Source organism: Leptopilina boulardi, unplaced genomic scaffold (genome assembly GCF_019393585.1).
Source record: "Leptopilina boulardi isolate dan_hultmark-lab unplaced genomic scaffold, ZJU_Lbou_2.1 LbouV2_224, whole genome shotgun sequence".
NCBI lineage: Eukaryota > Metazoa > Arthropoda > Insecta > Hymenoptera > Figitidae > Leptopilina > Leptopilina boulardi.
The window spans coordinates 3,280,404-3,292,838 of NW_026137779.1; the positions used below are offsets into that span (position 1 = coordinate 3,280,404).

The 12,435-nt window shown below is 27.9% G+C and overlaps 1 protein-coding gene across 12 annotated transcripts in view; it reads right to left on the bottom strand.

Moving 5' to 3' along the window:
• Window positions 1-12,435, bottom strand: part of LOC127279858 (1-phosphatidylinositol 4,5-bisphosphate phosphodiesterase gamma-1) — a 449,077-nt gene that overhangs the window by 236,884 nt on the left and 199,758 nt on the right. For all 12 annotated transcript variants that reach the window (XR_007842717.1, XR_007842720.1, XR_007842718.1 and 9 more), the window contains one exon: window positions 1,058-1,235. Coding sequence is in view for 8 of the 12 variants with exons in the window: in XM_051302488.1 (XP_051158445.1) it covers window positions 1,058-1,235 (178 nt within the window). In the remaining 4 variants the exon portion in view is untranslated. The remainder of the gene's footprint in view (window positions 1-1,057; window positions 1,236-12,435) is intronic.

The following is a 12,435-nucleotide window of genomic DNA, read 5'->3' on the forward strand; positions in this document are numbered from 1 at the left end:
TAGTTTACATACGTAATTTCGCGAGTAGATTAAAGGAAAATTATAGCGAACACGATTGGAATTGAATTTAATATATTTATTGTACAGAAACTCGAAATTTCGGGAAAAAGTGTGTGTCCCCCTTAACTTTCACAGTTTTAGAGCTACGAGGCTCAAATTTGGTATACATACGTATTTTTAGGAGTAGATTAAAAGAAAATTATAGCGAACCCGATTGGAATTGAATTTAATATAACTATAGTACAAAAACTCGAAATTTCAAAAGCGTGTTCCCCCCGTCTTAACTTTTACAGTTTTGTAGCTAAGAAGATGAAACTTGGTAGACATATTTAATTTCACGTACAGATTTTACGAAAAAAATAGCCAACCCCTTTAAAATATTATAATTAAATTTAAATAATCGTGAACGGAACCCTAGGTAAGCGATATAAATGACAATAATAATGACAAATAATTGTCAATTTGACATCATATTCGTAATCAGCGACCCGAAAAACACTGTTATTTCCATTTTCGTTAAAAATAATTACTTTTTAGAAAAGTTGACAGTTTAATTGACAGCTGCCAACGGTCAATTTAACATCATAATCGTAATGAGCGACCCCGAAAATCCATATAACGTCAATTTTGTTAAATATAATTATTTTTTAGAAATTTCGACAGTTGCATTAACAGCTGTCAACTGCTCACATAGCACCATTATTTCCAGGAAAATGTCCAAGGTAACTTCGGAAATTTCCACGGGTAACTTCCTGGAAACTTCCTATCTACTTCCCTGAATCTAATAATGTCTTACAATCAGTACGCAATTTAACTCTTTACAAAATAATGCATTTTATTTGGAGTCCTTCAACTTTGCTTTTGAAATAAGTATTATTCTTTTAGTCTTATCGGCAAAAAAACTTTCAATTGTATATTTGTTATAATAATTACTGTTAAATAATGGTGCATAAAAATACAAAATATGATATTTGATATTACATAACATGCCAAGAACATAACATAATAAATTGCACTGTACTATAAAAATTTAAAAGATATATTTTAATTATCTCACCGTTCCTTTCCAATTCGTGACCTCCTTACTGACTGGATAACATAATTTAATTTTTTTGTACAATGGATGACGCTCATAATAATTAACTAGTTCAACTAAACTTTCAAATTGTATTGATCCAATTGTGTATAAACGTCCTTCTAACATAATTCTGCAGTGTTTAATTTGTTTATCGGCTCTGTAATATATAATAAAATTATAAAGACGATTATATAATTTCTAAAATTAAAACTTAATATAATTAAATTCAAAGGTGGATAAAATATCGTCTTTATACCCTACAATTTATTTCGATAGATTATTTAAGTAATTGTCATTGTGCTAAAATTACTCAGTTACACCTTTGACCCGAAAAAAATCTATTTTTTTTGTTATCTTAAACGATACTTTATGATGTGTAGAATAGAAATTATATCAGCAAAAGCGATTTCGAAGTTATTTTATGTAAAAAAAACGAAATCTGCAGAAGGAGTCCAAGAGCGCTTCGAGTGCTTGATAGCGCTATCGGCTATTTTGTCTTTTACTGTGGTAACAATTGCGTAGTTTTACGCTCACAGATTAACGTTGATATTATTTTTGCTTCCTCGTTGAGGAAGCTTTATTTTATAAGTTTTCATGTCAAAACTTTAAACGCGTTTTTCTTGAAATGACATTTTTCAAAACGGTGGGTAGTCTAGCTCGAACAGTTTTGATCGGATTGACTTCGGCCAAAGTTTTTTTGATCGTCATTTACAAATGCTTTAGAGTACGTAGCGGATTTTTTATTGGTTTGTTTGTTTTTTTTTGGCAATAGATTTTTTGAAAAAATTTCGCCCTAAAAATCGACTTTTTCCTTCAAATAGCTGCCAAATCCACAAAAATTATTATTTTTCAAATATCCTACGTACTCTAAAGCTAAATCTACCACAGATTCCGATAAAATTTGAATTTTTGTTTTATATTAAACGGTTCAACCGGAATCTTGCCCACCGATTTGCCCTGAAGAAAAACGAGACCAACTTTAGCGGCATATATAGTCAACAAATTGAAACTTTTTATTTACTTACTTTTTTTCTGTGACTTAAAAAAATTCATGAAAAACAGGTTCTAAAGAGACCTCAAAGGTGACACTCCCCCTTAAATCCGTCAGGGTTTTGATATTAAATATAACAGGAAAATATGAATTAAATTGAGAGGAATCCGCTAAACTGAAGATTATTTTTCTAGGGTGCATAAATTCTAATTTTTGCAAATAACATGTATTTACCATATAAAATTTTAGTGGTTGTAGGACACTTTTCCCAAAATCGGTTTCCCAATAATTTTGTTTCCCAAAAAATTTTTTTCCCAAAATAAACTTTTCCAAAGACAATATTCCCAAAAAAATATTTTTTATTTTATTTATTTATTTTAAAATTTGTGCTGTCATGCATACTTAAAATTTTATGTGGTATCCAACAGTTCGCAAGTACGATGAAACATCATTATTATCAATGTATTCCAGATACTTTTGAACAAGATTAGGTGCATGATTAGTATGAGGAGACTTCTCAATGCCCTTCAAAATCACTATATCCTCTCCATCAACTAAAGCCGCTGTTATTATTCGTGCCGAGCACTCCTTTTTATTTCAGCAATTCCAATATACGCGATTTTTTCCGCTTGAATGTTTATAATATAAAAATCCGTTAACATGTAAGAAATTACCTTTTCTTGATTGAATTAACTCTACTCTTGCCATATTATACTATAATATCACTATAATTTCACTATAATTTTATATTCACTACAAATTTAGAAATTTTTAATAAAACAATTTGAACTAATCCAAAAGTTAACCAAACGTTTGATTCCGAAACTGACACACGAATGAATGTGGTTGCAAAAACAAATGCTAATTTCTTGCAATAAAAAATATGAATTTCATGTTTTCGAACATGAAATATTTTTTTGGAAAATGTTTTGGGAAAACAAGATTTTCTTTGGAAAAGTTTATTTTAGGAAAAAAATTTTTTGTGAAAAGTGTCCCCCTACCATTTTAGTTATGGTCAGCGATCGCCTGCATAGAGAACTCATGTGCGAACACACATAAGAACGCATAGACGAGAGTATATACGACTATGGCAAAACATGGCTTGCACCTTAAAAAAAATGTTTTGTTCCCTTAAACAGTTAGTCGTTTAGCTCGGTTGGATAGGGTCTTTCGTTTGCGTTCGAACTCGGATTCGTTTTCTCGTCCCTCAAAATTTGTTTTCAAAATTATCTTCACAATGTTCGGTTTCCGAAATATGTAATAAGTGTTAGGTAGGAATTAAAATTAAAGACTGTTGAAAATATAATTAATTTTTTTGCATTCACTAATTAATTTATTTATCGAAGACGGTGTAAATAAACAAATTTTTTGTATATAATAATTGAACTTATTTATTTATTAAAAAACCTCTCTATTAATAATTAAATTGCAATGTAAAAATAATTAATAAATATTAAGGAAATATAACGTGCTTTCTGGGTAATCATTTATTCTTTCCTATATGAGTTCTTATGTGTGTTCGCACGTGAGTTTTCATTTCAGCTATACTCTTACAGAGCAAAAATAAGACATAAGATCTTACGTACGAACGTACATGTGTTCGCAGTTCCAATTTCTTGATACGTCACGTAGTAAGTGGCGCATGTGTATGTATGTACGAAATTCGAATTAAGAATTCTCATGAGTTCGTACGTAAGATCTCTCGCAAGATGTTGCTTGATATCTTACCAGCGTTCTCACGTGAGTTTTATGTACGACCTAATCATAGATCGTACGTACGTTTTTCCAGTAGGGTAGCCAATAATTGTATTTAAAAACGTTCAGAGGCCAATGATATAATAATTGGCCTCTGCCAATCATTTTGTTCTTAGGGCAAATAAATGTATTTTCAGACATTTGTATTATTTTCTTTAAATGTGACGCCGCACGAGAAAAGGGACCTATCCCCGAAATAACATTAGGCTTAGTTTTCCGTGTATTTTCTTTTTTTTATTTTCTATTTTTTCGGGGCCAGGACAGTTTTTTCAGAATAAATTTCCACGACAAATACTGTCTAGCATTAGTCTATTTCTAGGAAGGCCACGATAAATTTCTACATGGGTTTACTCGCTTGCCTTTTTAAGAAACCTTTGCGAGAGGGGTCGGATATGGTCGAAAGTATTCTGCCGACGAAGTTGGGTGGGATCCAATTTTCTCTCTAGTTATGATGTGCACTGTTTCTCCATTATTTTTCATGTAATGAACATCTGAATTTACAACTTGTTTTATTTTTTTTTTATTTTTCTCAAAAACTAATCACTTCAGGTGAAAAATGTATATGACATAAAATGTGTGTTTTTTTGAGACCTACAACTTTTGTCTAAAACATTTTTCGAAATTTTGCGTTTTTTACGAGTTATTCGCAAAAAACCACAATTTTATGGTGTTTTTTATGGTTTTTACCACGATAATCACATTTGCGCTAATCGGAACTACACCCCAAAAATTATATTCCACTGAATTTTACTAAATAGAAAGTTTTTTAGATATTTTAATATATTTTTTTATATTTTATTTCGATTTTTCTTAACCAATGTTTCTAAAAATTGACACTTCTAAATGTAAACAAACATATTGAATGTAACAAATGAAAACTGCTATGTTCACACTTATGAAATAGATTTTTTAACCCTCCGTCAGTCGCATAGTGAGAGAATCCCTCAGCCAGTTTCATTTTTCATTTATTTCTCTTAAATCACATAAAATTATCATTGCATAATTTCTATATTTCAGTAAAACAGTTTTCCCTCACAGCACCGAAAATTTCCTAAAGATTTATTTAAAATGTTCGGAATATTTAATTTGCAATGTTTAGTGAAAAGATTTAAATGTCCCGATTAAATAATTGTTCAGAAAAGTTTCACAATATTCAATTTCAAATTTGCCGCTCTTATTTGAATAATAAGGCAACACTGCACTCACTTACATGGGTTAGGGATTCTCTCACCTGCGACCAAATAAAATTTGAGTCGCGTTACCGCTGAAAGCACAAAACGAAAAATCTTGTGACTTCCTATTACTGAAAAATGGGACTAACACTTTTTGAATTGTTGTCATTCAGTTTTAATAAAGGAACACATATATTTTTTGATATGACATTTTGTAATATTAGAATCCTTTCGTCTATTTTGAGATATTAATGTGATAAATAAGCCTACCAAATTTTACCCAAATCTACTAAAACCTGTTAAAATTATCATGATCACAAAAAGACCCACACACACGTACGAACATCCGGACAATTGATCAGGATCTCATATAACATGTTTCTATATAGAGGAAAATTTGTTTTCACTATTTTTAAAAATTGAAGCTTCCAATTCAAGAACTGGTCGGACGCACGCGCTAATACCAGTCTCAATTTTATAAACGAAAGGACTACAAAGCTTCCTCCACGAGGAAGAAAAATTATTTAAATTTAAAAAAATATTTTTTTAAATGTAATAATTGTAATTTTTAGATTTTAACGATTCCAATGATATAAAACTTTATGTAAAAACTTTAAAATTACATAATGATTATACAACAATCTACTGCATTAATTAACATTAATTTTCAATTATTTAAAAATATTTGCGAAAAATTATATATCGTTGTAATTGTATTAACATGTACATTACAAATAAAATATTTAAATAATTATTTTTTTGAAATACAACAATTTTTAATTTTGCAATGAAAAGCCATAAAACTATAAAAAGATCCTTCTGGCCTATCTCGTGTAAAAATTGATCGTGGCCGTCCTAGTGGTGGAAATTTATTCTCAAATAACTGTATAGAATGCTTACTTGAAAATTTTGTACAAGTTCGTACAGTAGGCTGTCTAGAATTTACCAAGATGCGGCCTAGGATACCGCCATGAAAAATGAATATAAGTCCGTCAAGCAGGTATCACTGAATTCGCTACAGTAATTAGCTAGCAGACGAATTCAGTCTTTGACGTGCATATATGCTTCTGGCTATTATTATATTATGTAAGCATTATATTTTAAATAATAAATTTAATTGATTTGAAGTTTTTATTTTATTGGGCTAACATTGACAAGTAAAACAAGTAAGCATAAATAAAATTTTATTTAAGATAACATATATTCATAATAACAAATTACATAAATCAATAAAAATATATTTATTTAATTATTGTTATTTTTATGTTATATAATTTAAATTTAATTAATTAAATTAATAAGAATTATTAATTTCATTTTTAATTTAAACAAATTAATTTAAAAATGAAAAAAATAATTAGCGTGTTAACCTGCGGAGCGTTAGGTTAGAGGATTCGATCCCAGCGAGCGTTAAATATTTTAAAAAATTTTATGTAAGCGATTGCGTTAAATAATAATAGGTAGAGGTAAATATAAGGTCTCCAATTATAAATTAATTAATATATAATTAATTCCATATTTAATTTTTTTGTGTAGGTGTTACTACCTATTTGAAGTTGGGTCGACCCTAGGGTAGATAGAAACGGCATATTTTAATATAATGAAACTGTCTAGAAAAATTTTATTTTACTAGAAAGGGATTAGACAACCGGCCTGGAAAAAAATTAGCTATTCCTATAGCGTCACATACCTTACTTGATACTGTCCAGTTTTCCTCTCAAGTTGCTCGATTGAATCTAGCTTAACTGTACAGTTTCCAATACATTTCCACGATAAATTTCCACACGAGATACTTTTCTTTTTGTCCTTTTCTAACGTACGTATTATATATGGAATCACGTTTGTAAGACAAGGACAGAAAAGGGAAAACGTCAATGACTACGACTATACTATTAAAGTACTTCAAATTTTAAATTTAAATAATAATTAATTAATAATAATTAAATTTAAACCTAGTTTCTTTACATTTAGTTATAAGAAAGCCACATATATTGAAAACCTATTCATACCACTGTGTTAATTTTTGAAAAAATTTAGAAATCGCCTGATATTTTACATAAAAGTTCATTTTTTTACAACTAGATGAGCAAAAAACTTCTGTTTTCTTGTAAAATACAAGATGAATTGATCGACCAATTTTTTCTTTAATTAAATATTTGCTAATGCAAATTTTATTAATTGAATACATTAATATATGATAACTGAACTAAAAATATTTTTTTATCAATATAAGGATATTCCTATTTATCTTTACTTATTAATTTTTTAAAATTGTAATAATTTTAATTTTTTCAAATAATAATAATCATAATAATAATAATAATAATAATCAACAAAATATGTTGATAAAATTGAAACAAAGTAATAAGATCTTTCATTTTCATAAAACAGTATTCTGCTTTTACGATCTCAGTAAGGTTAGTTTAGCTCAGGGATTAGGTATTCGGTTTGCGTTCGTTAGGTTGTGAGTTGGATTCCCTGCTATATAATAAATTTAAAAAATAATAATTAAGTATGTGTAACGTAAAGATAAAAAAAATGTTGTACGAAAAATGATTTTCATTTCTTTTTTTAATTAAAAAATATTAATTTAAAAATTTTTTAAAAATATTTTTAGTAAGAATTCATGAGAAGTATATCAGGAATCTTCAAAACTATTTTATAAAAAGAAATGTCATTTAACGTCACAAAAATAGTCACAGCGTTTAATGATTTACGGTATCGCTAAAAAAAAGAGCTTCCGACTCATAAAAAATCTGATTACTATCGACGTTTCTGTGACTAAACCTCACTTATTGTGGTGTTCTGTGACTACAATCGTAACAAAAACAGTCTCAAAGGTCAGAGATCCTGACTAATTTTATGACGTTCTGTGATTTTATTTTTAGCAGGATAAAGAATCAATACAATGCAAAAATAAAATAATAAAAATATAAAAGACTCTATACAATGCAAAATAAAATACTTGAATCTATAAAATAATAATAAAAATAATAAAAAGCAATAATAAAAGAAAAGAATGAGGAACGCTAGTGGAGCACTCTCATATAGAAGCTCCGGTCTGTCTCGCCATTAATCTGAAATAAATCGAATAGATTTAGTTTACACGTTCGCGATGATGTTTGTCAGGGTGACGCATATTATTTTCACGTGGGGTACATTCTAGAAGTTACCCGACGACAGTATGGACAAATACTAGGGTCGTGTACGCGAGGTCGATTATTTTACTTAATCGGAAAGAAGTAGTGATAGACGTGAGCGAGAAATGTAGAAAATGATTGATTATCAGAAAAATTCGGTGCGTTTTTGTTTAAATTCTCATCTTATCTCGTCTCATTTAAGTGAGCTTCTCGATTTTCTCAAAACTCAATATTCAAATAGTTACATACTTCATTATCATTATAGCAATGACAAATATTGTTGGTTAAAAATTAATTTGTCAGTTATAATGTGTTAATGACAACTGCTGAAGTTATTTAACTCCAAATATTTATGTACACTATATATTTTTCTAAACTTGTTGTAGTTAAAATTTATTTTATGTAATGAATAATGAACAGATGACTTATTTTTAGGTTAATAATAATTTTATTTTCCTTTTTATTTGAGGCTAAATAATGAACTTAAACCAAATTAAAAATTTTATGTATTTAGGAATTATTTTGGTAATTTATTGTATTAATATAAAATAAATAAAATAATATAAGTTTTTAATCATTTTTTAAATTCACTAAAATTTTTATTATTTTGCAAATTATTTTAAAAAAATAATACTAATTTTTGCCAAAAATTAATTAAATATTATAAATATGTACTAAAATACTCTATTTTTTTATAACTTGTTAAAATTAATATATACATTGAATGTAATAATAATTAAAAGATTCTTTACGTTACAAAATAGCATAATAAATATTTGTTTATTACATTAACAGTTATTAATTTTTCTTCAAGATTAATTTATCAATTTAGGTATATATTTTTTCAATTGATTCGAATTGTTTTCAATCGTGTAAAATAAGTTAAACTTTTTCAATTGTTTTTAATCGGGTGCTATCGGGAGAACGATATACGCACATGCGCAAATAGTTAATTAAAAGAATAAGAAAAGTGTTGAATCAAACAGGAAAGATGTTTTTCTTATAAGTCTTTTGTAATATATAGTTTGTTCTGTTCGTGCGTATGTGTCAAATATTTAAAATCTAAAGTAAAATTTCTACTGATATGGATAATGTCAATATGTTTACTTATCCTATACATGAACAAATTAAATATGACAATCATTGAGTTGTTAATACATAACCTCAAAAAAATAAAAATAAATAAATGGGTACGTAAAAAAATACATATAAACAGAAATTAAATAAATAATTAGGTACATATAAAAATAAATATAAGAAAAAATTCTATTTCTTGCATTTTAAAATAATTTCAGTTTTTAATTTTTTTTTTAGAACAAAATTTTTAGTTTTTTTAAACTTTATGTGTCCAGCAGCTTTTCAAAAAAATTTAGCAAAAAAATTATTCAGTATAAATTTTGTTCGAAGTTCACCTAAACTCCTTCCAACAACAAAAAACCATAATTTTTCAATTAAATATTTTCAAAAATTATAATCAAAGTATTTAAAAAGTTCAATTGTTTTCAATTAAATTTTACAAAATTTCAATTATTTAAAAATAATAAGTCAAAACCTTTCAATTCTAACTTGAAGCTTTCCAGGATAGGTTGCTGCAATCTTGCCATGAAAGATTGCTACAAGATTGTTGCAAGCATACTAAGAATGATTGCGGCAAGCTTGCCGTGAAAGATTGCTGTAAGCTTGCTACGTAAGGGTGCAGGAGAATTTCAACAAGCTTCTGGAAAGGTTGCTGCAAGGTTGCTGCAATTTTTAAAAAATACATTTTAAATTTAAAAAAAATTTACTTGTTTTCTAAATTTGAAAATCCTTGTGACGTTTATTATTATTAATTATGTCCTGTTTATTTTCATTTGGAAACTTAACGAGAAAATTTTCGAAACAAATTTGAGGGGACTGGGAATTGAACCCGGGTTCGACAGACACTAACCAAAGACCCTAACCGAGAACCTACTCGACCAACTATCAGAGAATAAAAAAATCTTGCTCTTAACCCTCGTTTTTCAACTGTTTTTCAACTCATAAAAACAGTCGAGGGTTAAGAGCAAGATTTTTTTATTCTCTGATAATTGGTCGAGTAGGTTCTCGGTTAGGGTCTTTGGTTAGTGTCTGTCGAACACGGGTTCAATTCCCAGTCCCCTCAAATTTGTTTCGAAAATTTTCTTGTTAAGTTTCCAAATGAAAATAAACAGGACATAATTAATAATAATAAACGTCACAAGGATTTTCAAATTTAAAAAAAACAAATAAATTTTTTTTTAATTTAAAATGTATTTTTTAAAAATTGCAGCAACCTTGCAGCAATCTTGTAGAAATCTTTCATGGCAAGATTGCAGCAACCTTTCCTGGAAAGCTTACAGCAAGCTATCACGGCAAGCTAGCCCTGGGTGGGACATTTCGCTAGCTCAGACAAGCTTGCAGCAAGCTTACGCGGCAAGCTTGGCAAGCTTGCACGGTGAACTTGCCGCAAGCTTGCTGCAAGTTTCCGTGCTATCTGGGTAATTATTTTATTTGTAAAAAATTTTAACTAATACTTTTTGCAAATTTTATCATAAATTTAAAACAAAATATTTTTTATTAAAAACTTTGATTGCAACTCTTCGAAATATCAATTTTTTCTAAAAAATTTAAATTAAAATTCTTTACAAACTTATTTCGTGCTAGAAACGGATGTTAAACCCGTTACATTTGTATAAAGTTTTTCATTCATTAAAATATTTTCAAAATTTTCAATTTAAAATCACCTGAAATTTAATTATTTCTAATGAATCTTATAATTATTGTAGATCTTCCAATATTCGATTATTTAAAAAAATTCAATATTGACTGAAATTAAAAAAAAATTTCAGTAATTCAATTTAAAACAATACTTGATGTATCTGTCAAAAGTTATTTTTTAAACATTTTTTCGATAAATTATAAACGAGAAACATTTCGTCTTGTGCAGTTTCATTCAAAGATAAATTAAAAAATAACTTTTAATTAATTTTTGATAAAATATATGATTTTCTTCTGTGGTGACAAATACATTGATAAATATTTTAATTTTTTAGTTTGGAAAATAATCTTTGAAATAATTATATATTTCTAGACTGTTTAATTAGTTGCATTTTTTAAAATTTTCAAAAACTCCCACCAAGCAATAGTGCATGGAATACAATCTATAGAACACGATTGAAAACGATTGAATATAATAAGAAAGTCAATCGTCTTCAATTGTAAGAACACGATTAAGAAACACGATTGTGGACAATAGAAATTTCTTTCCTATTGTTTTCAATCGTTTTCAATCGATTTTTTCTAGAAGGGTTGATAATCAATAAATATTGAAAGTCGTGTTTTTTATTATACCACACATGTTGTACAGAAATAATCAAATAATAGAAACAAATTTCAAATATGATTTAGTATTTAAAAATATCATATAATAATAAAAATAATAATAAGGTAATTACGATTTAGTTAACATTTAAATTTAAAATATTTCAAAAAATTTTATTGTTAATTAATCTTTGTCTCCTGCTTGTATTTTTGAAGCTAAAGAACATGAAACGAAGAAGTTTAAAACATTAAGTTGTCGGGTCGATTCATCATTTAATCTGTTACGATGTTTTCGAATTATTAGCGCACTTCTGGAAAAAACCCTTTCTGATGCGACAGGTGTTGCTTGAATGGACAGAAAGTTTCGAACCATTCCCGAAAGATTAGAAAATAAATTTTCATTTTCCTTCCACCAGTCTAAGATACTAACGTTTTTGTGTGCTCTTTTTGAGAAAAATAAAAATCGATTTTATAACACCACTCTTTATTTTCGAATGCTTTTCTACTCTGTTTTTGAACTCTTGGATTCGAATTGTCAGAATCACTGTCATAAAATGAAAATATGCCAGTGTCATCTGGATATTTTTGTTCAAAATGTTGATCATCATCTTGGCATTCATTTAATGCAATCTATTGAATTAAGGGGTTAGTACCACATCTCAGTGACTTTCCTTAAATATTTTTTTTATTACAAAATTTATTTTATTTACTTCAAATTTTTTATACCTAAAAGAATGGGTAAATTTTATTCCTTATTTATTCTGGATTATCTTGCTGTCATGGCCGCCTGAAAATACCCCTACTTGTGATTGGCGGACACGATATCTCCAATTCATCGAAAAATAAAATTTTTGATTTTTTCTTGATAAGTAAGCTCGTCGCTATCTTCGGAACTACAATCAACTATTTTCGATGAAAAAAAACAAAATGGCGAATTTTTTTTATTTTTGACATTGTTTTTTCAACTAAAATTGTTTAAAA